General features: G+C 40.7%; 1 protein-coding gene across 3 annotated transcripts in view; it reads left to right on the plus strand.

Annotated features, from left to right (window-relative positions):
- MPHOSPH6 (M-phase phosphoprotein 6) overlaps window positions 1-16,380 on the plus strand; it is a 37,469-nt gene that overhangs the window by 5,049 nt on the left and 16,040 nt on the right. For 2 of the 3 annotated variants that reach the window (XR_013825201.1, XR_013825202.1), the window contains exons 2-6: window positions 120-232; window positions 5,346-5,436; window positions 7,524-7,618; window positions 8,070-15,200; window positions 16,052-16,091. Coding sequence is in view for 1 of the 3 variants with exons in the window: in XM_079906713.1 (XP_079762839.1) it covers window positions 120-232; window positions 5,346-5,436; window positions 7,524-7,618; window positions 8,070-8,202 (432 nt within the window). In the remaining 2 variants the exon portion in view is untranslated. Of the gene's footprint in view, window positions 1-119; window positions 233-5,345; window positions 5,437-7,523; window positions 7,619-8,069; window positions 16,143-16,380 lie in introns of those variants that run through there. The other variant, XM_079906713.1, reaches the window with a different exon arrangement.

The raw sequence follows: 16,380 nt of genomic DNA on the forward strand, positions 1-16,380 counted from the left end.
ACCCCACCCCCACCCATGAGACAGGATTTCCAGAGAAATGAGGGAGGGCAGGTTGAGTTTTCCTCAACTGTAAGCTGGGAAAAATAGTTGCTGACACTGATTTTGTTTCGTTTTGACAGTTCATGCAAAGGGGACTGGACTCAGAAACCAAGAAACAACTAGAAGAGGAAGAAAAGAAAATCATTAGTGAAGAGCACTGGTACTTGGATTTGCCCGAGCTTAAAGAGAAAGAGTAGGTTTTTTATGACACTTTGGGTGTTCAAAGGGAAATCCCTGTAAATGTGACTGATCATTGCATGACATAAAACCCATGAAATAGTATCTATTCAGTTTCTTGAACTAGACTTGCAAATTTTTTAAAATTATTAAGTCTGTAAGAGTTCTGGTTTGATTTATACATTTTTATTGGTCCTCGGCCATCATTTATAACACCGTTCTTTTTTTTTACATTGAATAAAGGAATCCAGCCTGTATATCTCTGGTAATAACTGGAGACCTTTTATGAGAATCAGTAATGTGCTCTGTATCATATTAAGTTCTGAAGATTAGATGTGTTCTTCAAGCCTCTCCAGTTTTGTTTCAGTAACAGAGTTCTCCATTAGGCTGAGCTTTGTAAAGGCAGGTCAAGAATGTTTTGTTTATTTTCTTTTTTTTAATTTTTGCTATTAATACCAGTCATCTTAGCTAAGATTAATTGAGTCTATAGTGTGTTCTAGGAACTTGGTTAAGCACTTTACATCTCTTAATTATTTAATCCTCATAGCAAACTTGAGAGCTGGCTACTATCATTCCATCCATTTTATAGTTGATGAAACTGAAGCTTAAGGGAGGGTAACTAGACCAGGGTCACCAGCTAGTCGTTACTGAAGCTTGATAACACACTAGATCATTTCTCTTCCACCTCTAAGCTTGGTTGATGCATGATAAATTTTGAATGAAGGAGTGAAGGATTCACATCGTCAATTAATTTTTCTAAATTCTTCTGGAAGCTACTTATCATTTCTCCTTGATGCTTTTCTTACCTTGGTAACATCTGTGGTGTGGCAGTTTTATTCAAATTTTGTCAAATGACTGAAGATGCTGCTTATTGTCTCCAGGCCCATTTATGTCTTTCCTTTCCATACCTTGTAATTTATTTTCTTTTTAACACATTGTTTTCCATGGTTCATTTGGTGGGCTTTTTCTGAATCTTTTCTGGAAGGTTAGACATGCTTCTCTAAAGATAGAAAGTACGTCCCACCAGGAGGGATGGAAGGAAGGTACTTTGTTTTCTCTGCTTGCTTCTCAGCTTGCTTTTCTCTTGCTTCTCAGAGGAAGCAAGATGTTAGTGAGGAAGGCGAAGATGATGCTGAAGATGGTATGGATTTGGGAGCAGGGGCTGGTAGGAAGGGACCGTTACTGGTAAGGAGCTATGATTTAATTTTATGCCTTGGCTAAACTTGCTCGAAGTTTTGCCACATGTTTTGTTACTTGGCTTTTATTGAAAAGCAAGACAGTTTGTATCCTGTTTTCAGTATTGTTTTTTTTCCCCCAACACAGCATGTTAGTCCCAGAAAAATGACCTCTAGATTCCTTTCCTAGGGAGGTAGGTGTCTCAGTCTGTTCAGGTACTATAACAAAATACCACAGGCTGGGAAGCTCATGAACAACAGAAATTTATTTCTCACAGTTCTGGAGGCTGGAATTTTAAGATCAGGATACCAGCATGGTCATGTTTTGATGATGGCCCTCTTCCTGGTTCATAGCCAGCGCCTTCTTGCTGTGTCCTCACCTGGTGGAAGTAGCTAGGGATCTCTGTGGGGTCTCTTTCCTAAGGCCCTAAACCCTTCATGAAACCCCACGCTCATGACTTATGTACTTTCCAAAGGCCTCACCTCCTAGTACCATCATCTTTGAGGGTTAGGATTTTAACATATGAATTTGGGGGTGGGGGGGGGACAAACATTCAGACCATAGCAGTAAATAATAACCTTTTTCCATCATTCAGTGTCCTATTTATGTATAGGAACGAATTATCAGTTTAGGATGTTGGCAGGAAGAGATGACACTGTCAAATTGGGTAGTTTGAGGAGTGTATAACAGAGACCACCAAAGTGTGAGCAGGTGTAGGGAAGCCACTGTGGACAGTGCATCACCTTGGTGGCTTGTATAGTAGAAATAATTTCCACTCCAGGCCTGGAGGATCAAGAGGAGGGAATGGTTACTGAATCTCAAGACAGACTGTGTGGAGAGAGCATCTTACAAGAGCTGCTACCTTTATTTGAGGGCACGGCCAGCCCAGGTAATCCCCTAGGAAGGGAGCCAGCCGTTCCAGACAGCAAAGGAGCCCTTCCATGTATTACATTCAGATCAGCCTCCCAAGGCATTGATGGGGGGCGGGGAGAGTGGGGAATAGATCTGGAGGGGTAAATGGATGGTATGTCCCTGGGATGTGTGTGTTTTAACACCCCAAATAGGGAGACAGTGGAATGGATTGGTTAATTAAGTGCATGGGCTCTGGAGACAGGCAGACCTGGGTTTGATGCCCATCTCTGCTACTTGCTTACTTGGGATCTTGGGCAAGTTATTGAACCTGTCTTGTCATTTGTATATTGGGTGTGATAATAGTATCTGTCACTTACATTATGAGAAGTAAATGAGATAATGTATGTGAAGCAGTGACCACAGTGCCCGGCATAAAACACAAGAAATGTTAGCGGTATATGTGTTTCCTTATACTTGAATATTATGAAATTCACCCACTCTTTTTGCTCATTTGTGTCTGTGAATGTTTACTTGGTATTGTCATCTGAATTATTGCAGAGGGTTACTACTATCTGTGAAACTGGAGATTCCATTGTGCTCTGGGAGTCTAGAGGTTGCCATTCAGCTGCACTGGGCTATAACTCAGTGACTGTTAGGACTGTTCAGTGTTCATACCTCCCCTTATAGGACACCCCTGGCCAGTGACCAGGCTATGTAGGGGAATGAGGGTCTGGCTTCTTTGTGTCAGCTTGGAACAACTGCAGGGCTTCCTAGAGTTTCTTGTAGGGGCTGAGGTCTTGGCATAGCCACGTTGCAAGTCAGCTTTTCCCTCAGCCCAGTCTTGCAGTCTTCGTTTCCATAGAGGGGCATCTGCCACGCAGCACTCACCAATAAAACTTCTGCACATAACTCTGTCTCAGAGTCTGTTTCCAGGGAACCTAACATAAAATACTTAGGAATACTAGGAATAGAATTTACCAGATCCAAGTTTTGCTGTGTTGTGGCTATATGGTTTTTCTCGAAAGGATGTGCCGTGGTAAAGAGGATGTGAGTATAGCCATTTTAATTACTCCTTTGCCATAGGATGTTGTTTAAAAAGTATTTTTGCCTCCTGTGCTTCTCGTGCTTGTGCATTGTGGCCTGGTGAACTTTAAGAACTGTGAGCTCTGAGATTGACCCTACTTAGCAAACTGACAAGTTAGCCTGCCACAGTTTCATGGATACTGGTGGAAGGTACGAGATTCCTGAGTCAGAGACAGAGGACTTTATTACTCACAGCACAGCAAGCAGCATGAGCATCACATTGGCATCATTTCCCCTAATGCCAGGGAGAATGATGTGGCACCCACGGTAGGTTTGCATCACAGCAAAGTCCTGAGCTTAGGAAACCTGAGTCTTTGATACTAGACTGCAAACAGACTTGCCCTTGGCTCCAATGGAGGCATTATCTTTATTATACTGGGCATTAAGCAAGTCTGCGCTTTGCTCCAGAGGAGGAATGAAGGCAAAGCTCTGCCTTTCAAAGCTGTTCACTGTGCATATATCCTTAAAAAGATATTTCGGAACAAAAGGGCACGTAGTGCCTCACTCACAAGGTGTGCGAAAATGAGAGAGTCCCATAGAGAATTGTTTCTCAGCAGTGAGTTTTTGCCCTGTTTTGCCGTGCATATTATTTGTGGCCTGAGGCAAGTTTGTTTATTTTTTTCTGAGCAGTAGTTTCTCATCTGCAAAAATAGATGAATATTTCCCTTATTTGCTAACTGAATTAGTGTCGCTCATCATTGAAACTATCCTGTAGATAACAAACCACTTACGCTCCTTTCTATATTAATGTTACAGTTATTGGGCCAATAGAAACCCATGGGAAAGCCCTCTGAGGGGCCAGTGGCCCTACTATGAATCCTTTCCTGGCCTTTGGGTCCACCTCTTGACTTAAGTGAATGCTTAAATGCATATGTATGGTGCTTTCCTGAGGGAGATGATTTACTGGGGACATTCGTGATGTTTTATCACCTGTACTTCACAAGAAACAAGATCGGTTGAAAGGGAATCCCTAGATTATGGAAGGGGCTGAACAAAAAATTCAAGAGAACATGTGCCTAAATTTTTTGGTTACAGTCGGCGGGCTGGTTTGGTACCAGTTGCTCCCTTGTGGCCAGGAGTGGAATAACCTTCTTCATGTTTATCCATTGTATAAGTCTGTTATTTATTATCTGGCCCCCCTCTAGAATGTAACCTCCATGAGAGCAGAGCCTCTCAGTAATGGCTGTCTCCCCAGCTCTAGAACAGTGCCTGGCACACAGTTTGGTTTAACAAGGGTTTGCCGAGTGACTGAATGAATGAGCGCATCTTGACAAGAAGCAGGGCAGGATTGCTTGACAAGGAACAATCTGCCATAAAGGCCAAGTATTTGCTTTCCTGGCTTGCTTTATGGTTGATTGCTGGGCTGTAGTCGGATATGCTTACCTGGAATTGGGGTCATAAACTGGTGACTCATGGGAGAATCCCTTTTGGAGACTGAAACATTCACACTTGCATCACATTTCCAGGGCAACAGCGCCTCCTGGATGCCCTCTCAGCAGCAGTGTCATTTTTACCAGGGTGGTTTTGTAGCATGATTTTGGTTTGGAGTCAGCCACCTAGCTGCCCTGTTTCTGCCCATTTTCCAGTTCTGCTCATCCAGCTCTCCCATTGATTCTGTGAGATACCAGTATCCTTATAATAAATTACTTCTCTACTTAAGTCATCCAGGGCCAGTTGTTATTTACAGCTAAGAGCTCCAATTAAAACACTCTTTTAAAGCTACCTAGGACACTAATTTCTGCAGAGTTAATAAAAACTTGGTGGAGGGTATAAACGTCAACGAACCTTTGCTTCACTTTTGGAAAATTCAGGTGCCCTGCCACTCTTGCCTCCTAATGCCTTTGTTGACCAAATTAATCAGTTTTTATTTCTAATCCTAGGTCAGAAATATTACTGTATTTTTTCTTGATTCTGCTGAGAACCATAAGATGTATTTTTCATTTGAGATCTTGACTTTTATTTGCTGTGCTTTGTTATAAGTAGTCATGGTATTAATACAGGTTTATTTTCTCGTCTAGGTGTTTCATAATAGAAGAGCAGAGTTTCTCGTTATGTGAAGATCTTCTCTACGGAAGAATGTCATTCAGAGGATTTAATCCTGAGGTTGAGGTATTAAATATAATTGCTTCACATTTAAGATTTTTCCAATTGAATTCTTTCTGCTTATAATTGGGTTTAGGTTTTTCCCAACCAGATACCATTTCTCCTCATTATATAGAAAATAACAAATCTTGAACTATTGCCATAGCTATTTAAAGAAATTATAGGCATTGCAGTCTAGTTTTATGATAGAATTGAGTAGATAATTTAATATAGCAGTATACAGTCCCGGACAGTGCCACTGTTAAGTGTTAGAATTTTACCTCAGTTCTTTTGCAGGAATGTCAGGATTTTATTCATATGATGCTATTACAAAAAATTATTTTCTGGCATCTATAAATGTATCTTTTCTAGTGGAAAAAATGTTACTTAAAATTTGAGTAATTTGACTTTTTAATGGACAGGTTTTAATCCAAGCTTGTAAATAGATTTTTAAATGAATCTTTGGAAAGTTTGTCTGAAAACGAAATATTCAGCTTATAACTGAGACGTTCATTTTAATTTTCCTGCCTCGGGGTTGTAGAGAAGCACAGACCTTCGTTTAACAAATAACTATTAGAACTCTGGCTTATATATTGAAAGCCATCTGTCAGGTACTTGACTGACCAAATGGAGGTTTGTGGTATAAAGCTTTAGTTTTGTAACTATCACTTGAAGCCACGGTTTCTTAGCCCTGGCACTTTGACAATTGAGGCCAGATTATTCTTTATGGTGGGGGCTTTCCGTGCACTGTAGGATGTTGAGCAGCATCCCTAGCTTCTACCCTCTACCCACTAGATACATATATACACCCCAGTTGTGACCCCCAAAAATGTGTCCAGATATTGCCAGAGGTCCCTTGGCAAGCAAAATCATACCCGGTTGAAAACCAGTTCTCTCAGGATGCTTATAGGAGCCACAGTTAGCCAAACTAAATGCCAGAGTTTATTTAAAGATTGTAGGTTGGTTTTCTTTCTCTTCCTTTTTTGAGGGGATATGATAATTAAGGTGTTAAATTTACTTTACACAGAATCAACACAAAGTGTTTGTTTTTAATATATTTCCTTGTTTTGGCCTGCTTAAGCTTTAGATTAGGAAGACAAAGAGGACAATGGGGTAAAAGGGAAAAAAAGATAGCAAAGATTATGAGTGGATGATGCCCAGAGACTAGGGTATTGGGCAGGCAGGGACTCCAAAGTATGTCTGATACAGTGGGAAAAGGAGTTGATCTGGCCCTCCAAATTTGACGTGGGAAGTTATTAGAAAATGACTTTAATCACTGGCACTCTGTAACACTGAATATATTCTCTCTGGGAAAGGTTTTGAACTGTTTGGCTTGCAGGCCTGAGCTGTCATAAATTATGAGAAAAGTTCAATGTACCTGGCTATAAAAAGAATGATACCAACTTGAGAGTACTTACTTTATTATAAGCAGAATGAACTTAGAACACATTTTTTAATATCTATGTGTTTCTAGTGATAAGAGGTAGTGTACTTTTTTTTTAAGTCTGTCAGAGGATAACTATCAAGAAAAGGTTAACGTGAGAAAAAGAAATGAAGGAGAGACCCATGACGCGTGGACATCATGTGGAAATCAGTGCGTTATCCACCCGCGTGTTCAGGGGTGAGGAAGGTCTCCCAATTATACCAGAGCCAGCCTTCCAGTTCTTCCAGCAGTTTGCTGCTCCCCTTCCTCAACCGCCACCAAAAACTACATTTAAAATTACTCTTGACTGTAGTGTTTCTCCCATTTGGCTCAAAGTTGGGAAGTTCAAAGGGTATCTGAAAGTTTACTTCTTCTTTCCCCCAGTCACTAGAGTGTGTCAGCAGTGTGCCTGCTTTAGATACAAGTAACTAATAAATTTATGATCTAAAATACATTTAAATTCATTAACAGTAAGTCTAATCTAGTGGAACTTTGTCTTATTATTATTTTAATTCAGAGCTGGCTTCTATCTGCTTATTGTAGAATAAAGTATTATAGAGAATCCCTTATAAATTTTGGTTAGTCCTGTAGATTCTGTGGCTTCTGTGTCTCTACCTTCAAATACGTTTGACACCAGTTCCTTTAACAAGCTTTTTCCAGCCCTGCTAGTCCCCATTGTTGTATTTTTCAGAAATTAATGCTTCAGATGAATGCTAAGAACAAAGCAGAGGAAGTTGAAGAGGAAACAGTGGAGCTCGATGTGTCAGATGAAGAAATGGCTAGAAGGTAACTGTTACCTTGGACCAGCTTTATAATCTGAGCCCAGCATTCACTGGCTCTCACATGTGCACTCTTTCCGCATGGTGACTGGTCTACCGTACCTTTGAAGGGAGTACCCCAGCAAAAAGTCATCTTGGCTTAGTCATCTTCTAACACGGCCTGGGGTGGATTTATGCCTGTCACAGGCTGGCAAATTGAGGGCTTATTTCTAGTGCTGCTTCTAATACATATTTTAAAATATACATCTCAGTTTATTTAGGATAATGGAAAAACGAAAACAGTGAAGAATTTAATCGTTCATAGAGAAGTTCATAAATTTTAAATCAGATGGTTTCTTTTAATCAAAGTTTTGATTTTTCTTATTCTTTGTTACGTACTTGGTTTGATATTCTTGACAAGTCTTGATTCCTACCTTTTTTATTTGAAACTAAACTTGTTCTGTATATCATCTTAACAGATACGAGACCTTGGTGGGGACAATTGGGAAAAAGTTTGCCAAAAAAAGAGACCGTGTCAATTATGAAGAAGATGAAAATGGAGACATAAAACCAATTAAAACAAAGAAGATGTTCTTAAAACCCCAAGATTAAAACTGATGGCTTAAGATATGGCTCAGGGATGCCTTGTGAGACTTAGCACATTTTGGAACTCATTCTGTTGGTTCCTCTATAGTTACTAATGCTGTAATGTTTATTTGTAAAGAAATGTATAATTTTGGAAACATGCTGTTTTTGGAACAGATGTGTGTTGGATGTTATACATCCTTTGCTTAATGGTATTCATCAAGAGTGGATTTTTAACCCTTGATCTTCAACTGTACATAGGTACGTGGTTGCTTCCTAAAAAATTTTTTATCTCAGATTTTTTTAATATAGTTCTCCAGTCACTGACCTTGAATTGACTCATGTAAACTGATACCAGTGTTTAAATTGCCCTTATGTTTATAATCATGTCAAGTCAGTTCATACATATATTTCGGAATCAAATGTCATGAGAATTTATTATATGTAAATTCATCAAGAACAAACATGCCTCTCCAGGCTGAAATATTTCCATGCTACCAAGTCAATGTCAGTGTGTGGAATTATGTTTTTTTGTTTAAAGGCTTTAATTAATTAAGAAAAAAGATTGTTCTGTAATAAATACCTGTTTTCATGTACTTTTTCATTCTCTTATACTTTCAAATAATAATTTTAGTCTAATTCAGTATTGGAGCTTTTGTCCAATTAGTAACTTTTAAAAAACAGCCATTAATTTAGAATATGGTGATGTATTAGGTTGAACCGTAAGAAATTGCCTTGGGCTTCCCTGGTGGCGCAGTGCTTGAGAGTCCGCCTGCCGATGCAGGGGACACGGGTTCATGCCCCGGTCCGGGAAGATCCCACATGCCGCGGAGCGGCTGGGCCCGTGAGCCATGGCCGCTGGGCCTGCGCGTCCGGAGCCTGTGCTCCGCAACGGGAGAAGCCACAACAGTGAGAGGCCCGTGTACCGCAAAAAAAAAAAAAAAAAAAGAAATTGCCTTTCATGGGTCAAAAACAATTATCGATTTTTGATAGTTCAGCCCAGTAGAATTTACCGCCAAGCAGACCATATCCTAATCTGAACCTTATTCCAAGTAGTAAATACAGAAGCCCATGGAATTAAGTGTGTAGATGTGTCTCTCCGTCTGGAGATATGTACCTAGGACATCTAAGAAATACTTATTTCATCTAATTATGTTCCCAGAAATTAAATGAGGTGCATTTCTCCTCTCTCTCTGAATCTCCTTAGATTCAGATTGCTCTGTGACCTCAGTTCTGAGTTATGAAAAGGTTGTGACTTTGAAGTTAATCTGACTCTAATTCATTGTGAAGGTGAGGACAGTGCACCTCCTGGCTCCCTACATCCTCGGGCAGAAGCTTGAAGTTTTTCACAGTGCTTCGCTGGCACCACAATCGTGGATTTGTGGAATCCCTCATGATATTCTGCACAGCCTTACTTCCAATAGCTGAACCCATTTCCCAATAGGAGAAGTGGAGCAGTGGGCTTGTGCCTCTGGAATTCACTGGTCTTAGGACATACCCCAACACCCAGGAGCAGTGGGTGTAATAGGATGGTGGAATGGTCTACTGAAGATTCAGTCATGGCCCTAGGTGGGGTGCAACACTCCATCTTACAAAATGTAATTTATGTTTTGAACCACTGACCTCTCAGATGGGGCTGTTGCTCTCATCATGGTCAGAATGTATGGTCTGGAATCAACAGAGGCAGAGGGAGTGGCTCCTCTCACTGTTACACCCAATAACCCACTTAGGCATTTTGCTTCCTGTCCCTCAATTTTGACCTCCATTGTTTGGAGATCTGGGTTCCCAAGGAAGGTGTGCTCCCACCAGGGAAGACAACAGTGGTCCCATTAAGACTGAAATTGAAACAATCTGGTCATTTTACCAGTAAATCAGTGGGCAAAGAAGTTTACTCTCCTGGCTGGTGCATGTGATCTTGGGAACAAAGGGACATGTGTTTTGTTCCTACACAATGGGTGATGAAGAAGGATGTCAAACCCAGAGCATTCTCCAGGGCATCTTTCTTAGCACTTCCCTGTCCAATGACAAATTTTAATGAAAAACTACAACCTCAGAGGTGGGAACGATTTCAACCCTTTAGGTTATGAAGTCTTGGGTCACCCTAGCAGGTGTCAACCCTGAGCAGTTGAGATGCTGGCTGAGGAAAGAGGAAACATGGAGTGTGTAGGGAAAGAATGAAGTTTATTAACTTGCGACCCTTACAGCCTTGCGACCAATTACAGGAACAAATTACGGAGCAGCTTCACATCTTTTTTTCCTTGGTGTGTGTGTGTACTAACTTCTTTCTCCTCCGTCCTCTTATTACTGTGTACATTTTTTTAAAGAGGGTTAACTTTGCTCCTAGCCTTGAGATAATAGAATATTCAGATGGGTCTATGACTAAAGTCCAGGTGTAACTGACAGGAGATAAGATGAATGTGTAACTGTTTCCCAGAAACGGATACAATGTCTGCTGGGATTTTGGAGAACGAGTGAGAACATCTTTTGTACAAAGGATGTTTGCAATTTGTTAGGTAGAAATGGAGTTTTTCTTCTGGGAAGTTTAATCACGTTCAGAAGTGTGTGTGTGCGTGCATGTGTTCACGCGCACGTGTATGCTGAATGGCCCAAGGGACAGACTTGCAAATATTAACCTGTTGTTTCTCAGATTCAAACACTCTTCTATACTCAGCTTCTGATGCTGGGCTGGCACTAGGCGAACCCCGTTTCTCATTCGCCAGCTGCCTCCTTACTAGGATCAGCCGATGGAGCCCAGAAGTAGACAGCAAAGCTAGAGGGGGAAGAAAGGGCTTGGCCCTTCCTGTCTGCTTCCTCTTTGCTTCCTCTTCCTTTGCCCACCCCCCACCCCCCCAAACAATACCTCTTCACCCCAGCAAAGGATGGCGTTCCAGTCACAGTTGTTGATAACACTTGGTGCCCCTCAGATGTCTGCCTGGTACCCTGGCCCACAGGGCCCCCCACTCAGCTCAGAGACACTGGTTTTACGTGAGCAGCAGCTTTTTTAAGTTGTTTTTTTTTTTTTAATGTGGACCATTTTTGAAGCCTTTATTGAATTTATTACAGTGTTGCTTTTGTTTTATGTTTTGGTTTTTTGGCCTCGAGGCATGTGGGATCTCAGCTCCCCACTAGGGATCAAACCCGCACCCGCTGAACTGGAAGGCAGAGTCAACCACTGGACCGCCAGGCGAGACCCTGAGCAGCAACTTCTTGTCAGAGGTCTTGAATTTCAGCTCTCCAGGGCCCTCCAAGCTTCTAAAATTGAACAATTTCAGCCTCTTCCCTAAGAGTGGCAGCTTCCTGCATGATAACCTTAAGCGTTCTCTTTTTGCCTTTTTAGCTTTTTAGTACCCCATTAACAATTATTTATATTAGATTTCCCCTGTTAAAATAAGGATGGCTTTTATCTCCTGACTAGATTTTGACAGATACAGACTCATCCTACAGCAGTAATATCTGAAATCATGGGCTCCGTACGGCTTGAAACCCTGCTTTTTCTAATCTGCATTCAAGTTTACAACTATTAAAGTAAAGACGTTCAACCCTTTCCACTTCCTGGAAGTTATCTCGTGTAACCAGAAGTTAGCAGACCACTTTTTGGAGAACACTGCCCAGCACAGTAATGCCCATCGGCTTGGTTGCTGAGTCATTCATGTTCATCCCCTTAGTTGTCAAGCTACTTACTGTCCTCTAGGGCAGGAACTATATCTTACCTTTTTTTTATTTACTCCTGCACCTAGCAAGGGATATGGCTCATATTAAAGGCTTTAATAAATGTTTCTTAAGTGAATGGATTTGGGAACCAGTTGGCCTACAGAGCATGTTTAAACCACACAGCTATGGAAGTAATGACCAACCAAATGAGAAAAAACAAAGACTTTTTTCTGAGCTTGCTGTATAGCTAGGGAGTCAGCCACCATCACTTGTGCCTTAGCAGACTCAGGCAGGCAGACAGACAGTGGGAAAGCTTTACAGTGGGAAAAAGGGAAGGGTTAGGCGTGCCTTGATTGGAGGCTGTTGGCATGGGAAAGTTATAGGCAGCCAACTAGCAGCAGGGCATCCTAAGTCATTGGTTAGGGTCTTGTATTTTACTTTCTCTAGTTGGTCCCAAATTGGAAATAGGGAGAAAAATTAAGCAAGTTGTCAGTTATTAACCAAGTCCTGACCATTTGGGGCTGATTGTTACAAAGTTATTTTTTAGCTTCCTGGATTGTCCCTGGAGATAGCCATCTGACTTCCTGCCAAGTCTGGCTTGTAGCAGGCTGGCTTCCTGAGTTGTTTATTATAAAGGTTTGATTTCTTGGGCAGGTTGCTGCAGGTTATGAATCAAAATTCTGTTTTTATATGTGGTCTGGCCATTGTCCATTTGTGTATTCAGTCTCACAATGCTCAGGTTTATTTCTAATCGTACTATAAAATACAACCATTTGATCATGTCTCTGAGGAAGCCTGCACCCAATTTAAGAAGAGGATGCCACCAGTGGGATCAGGGATGTTTGTGCTCCAGCCATTAAGGGAGCTGTCTGTGCTGGAAGCAGACCCTTCAGTGGTTAATGCCACAGAGACAAAGCCACCAAATCAGGCCACTGAAACTTTTTGCCCTCCCAGATCTTGGGGAAGAAAACTGAATACCACTGGCTAATGGATACAAAATTCAATTTAAAAGATAATCATCATTTCACTCATATACAACCAGCCATTCGCTGACATTCAAGTTGGTTGACGAACTTTATCAAAGTGGGCTATTTGGGGAGGGAGAGAAGATATAGCTATAATAGTAATTGCAAGAAAATCTCCAGAGAACTTCCCATGTATAATGTCTTTTATGAAGATACCAGTGTCTCCACTTGCCTACCAAAACACTCTTATATTTTCCCAATCCTGGCTTCAGAGAACACATAGGTACCTTATCATTTGAGTCCAAGGTGTATTGGCAGCTTCTTAAAAGAGAGTCTGTGGTCTGACTTCCCCTCTCCCTGTAGGCATAGCCTTCCATAAGCAGTTTACTAAAATTATTTGGTGTCTCTGTAAGTTTTTATAGAGCTATAAGCTTCTCACTACACGGTAAGTTCTAATTTTAATTTTAATCATTATGAAAGTCATTAATCCATAAATGGGCCCTGTTTAGCCCTCTTTGGACAAAGAAACTATTTACACAGAGAGGATACTACCTTCCAAGCCAGCAGCTCAATTTTATATCCTGGAGTTTCCCTCCAACATATTTAGCTTGTTTTCCATGTGGCCTGTGTTTTCACTTGCCCCAGGAAAAAAGATGCAAAATCACACTGTTCTCTGTAAGGCGTATTTAATCTGGTTGCTATCCCTTGCTAATTTCTCTTCCATCCGCATTGTCTGGATGGGAGAAAAGCCTGTCTGCCCATGAGTAGCAGAGGTAATCATGTGTTGTTGCAAAATTGCAGCAGGATCAAACAAGACCATCAGGTAATGAAGATGACAACCTGACAAATATTGGCAGATTATGATTCCCGGCGACTTGTCTTCCTCCTCTCCCACTCATGGCAAGCTCGCACACCCACGTCCCCATCTCCGACCTCTGCTCTGATCATTGTTCCTGATGTCGCTTTACCACATATGACACCCACGCCAAGTGGATGGGTCCTTGAACCTTTGCTACTCCCACCTCAGATTCTCATTTAACCTCATTGGGATGGGAACAACTTAAAAATGGATAATAACAAGCGTGCTGTTTGAGCCATAGACCAGATTCTGGAGTCCATGGTAACAGAAAACATGAGCTACCTCAGGAGTACAAAGCAGAAACCCACACTTGATCATCAGAAACCCTAGCAGGTATTTAACCAAGAAGGGAGCTGGTAATGGAGGACCCAGATGTTACCTGGAGGAAAATGAAGCAAGATAGAAGCAGTTACTCATACCACTGCAACAGGCATGCGAAGATTTGTCATTAAATGCCAGCCAAGTGCCGGGAATATTTCTGATATTATTTGACTGTTTGTTAAACAAATGTTGAGTTCTGACGCTCAGCCAGCCACTGACTTGTGGACTGGAGATATAATTTATTGCCTCCATTTTATCCATGAAGAAACTGAGGTACAAAGACATTCTGTAACTCACCTGATGTCACACAGCTTTTAAGTGATAGAGCAGTATATGAGCCCAGATTTACTGAACTCAAAGCCCACACTCTTTCTCTCGTGTCACACTACAGGGGAAAGCAAAAGACTAGAATTGGGAAACAGGCATAAAACAACCTAGCCCCATAAGACCCTAATTGTTCCCAAACAGAATCTCACAGAATTATATTGTACTACCTGGTATTTTTTTAATATTTCCTTTTTTCTAAATTTACTTTTTCCAGATGGTATGGGTTAAATTCACATTAATAATCTGTTTTCAACATAAACGATTAATTTCGTAAATAGGGTATTCTCTATATTAGTGATCCCGTATTAAGAAAGATTTCACATGTCAATCTATGGTAACAAAAAAATTGGAAAAGCAATTATTTGATGAGTGCTCACTTGGAGTATAACTGTGTCATCACATATTCATTTAGGTCATATTCTATGATATATTACCTAATTTCAAAGCAGGGATTATGCCTCACTGTTCTTTGGTTCCAAACCAAGTCCCTCATGTAGGGCTTTGTAAAGAAGTAGGTATTTAAAGATAATAGTGAATTGAATGGAAAAAAAAATTTTTTTTCTGTTTACCTAGCCTCACATAAATGTTTTTACTGACTGTGAATTTATTTAATAAATATTGGCTCCTCAGAGATTTTGCATACTTCACTGTTTTGTGAGATAATTCTATCTGCAGGCATATATTCACAAATTCAAAGTCTTTAGTTGAAGTTTCAAGAGTAATGGAGTAGAATTTCAGTACCTTCCCCAGGAGGTTAGAATTATAAAATTCTTAGTTTGGGATTTACTTCTCCCTTCTGATTTATTCCAGGCACCAGATTCTACTCTCTCTGTCAAACAGAATATGCAAGGCATCTGAGGCTGATTCTTCCCAGAAATTAACTCCAGGGCCCACCCCATCTGGTAAGATCTGGCTGGGAAAATTCCCAGGTAGAAAGTTAAAAGCAACAAATGGCTTCTTCTGGCTGCCTATGGTAAAATAGGTAAATATGGTTTTAAAAAGCCAGAGAGATGAACTACAGAAGGAACTGTTTAGTTTTGTAGCAGAATTTAGAGGAAATGTGAGGGACAAGGGTGGTCTTTCTAGCAAGCAAAAGGTCCTCAAAGTAAGAAAGTGCAAAGATCAAATCTGGAGTGTTGACAATAAAATTTGGTCTTAGAATAATTTTCAGGTAAATCGTCAAAAGTCAAGGATGCAGCTGTAGACCATTTTCTGATTTTGAGATGTCAGATTTAAAGGTATGTCTCCTAGATCTTCTTTGTTATGTAAGAGAGATTCCAAGAATCTTAAGGGGGGCACTTTGTTATGCAGCAATACCTAATGAAAATACCAACTTTAAAACGTTTGCCAATCTTTACCTGTACAAGGCGCGGCACTTTGTTTCTTTCATCTGCATTTCCCCGGCTGCCAGTGAGTTCGGGAATATTTTTTTTAATTATTTATTATTTATTTATTTAGGCTGCTCCGGGTTTTAGTTGTGGCATGCAGGACCGTTAATTGAGGCATGCGGACTCTTAGTTGCGGCATGCATGCAGGATCTAGTTCCCTGACCAGGGGTCGAACCCGGGCCTCCTGCATTGGGAGCGTGGAGTCTTACCCACTGGACCACCAGGGAAGTCCCAGGAATCTTTTTTTTTTTTTTAAATTGAATTACAGTTGATTTACAACGTTGTGTTAGTTTCAGGTGTAGAGAAAAGTGATTCAATTATATATATTTTATATATTTCAATATATATATTCTTTTTCATTATAGGTTATTACAAGATATTGAATGTAGTTCCCTGTGCTATATGGTAGGTTCTTGTTGTTTATCTGTTTTATATATAGTAGTATGCATCTGCTAATCCCTAACTCCTAATTTATCCTTCCCCCCACCCCTTTCCCCTTTGGTAGCCATAAGTATTTTTCCTATGTCTGTGAGTCTATTTCTGTTTTGTAAATAAGTTCATTTGTATCGTTTTTTTAGATTCCACGTGTAAGTGTTATCATATGTTATTTGTCTTTTCTCTGTCTGACTTACTTCACTTAGTATGATAATCTCTAGGTCAGTGGTCCCAAACCTTTCTGGTACCAGGGACTGGC

The sequence above is a fragment of the Stenella coeruleoalba genome (genome assembly GCF_951394435.1).
Source record: "Stenella coeruleoalba genome assembly, chromosome: 20".
Lineage (NCBI taxonomy): Eukaryota > Metazoa > Chordata > Mammalia > Artiodactyla > Delphinidae > Stenella > Stenella coeruleoalba.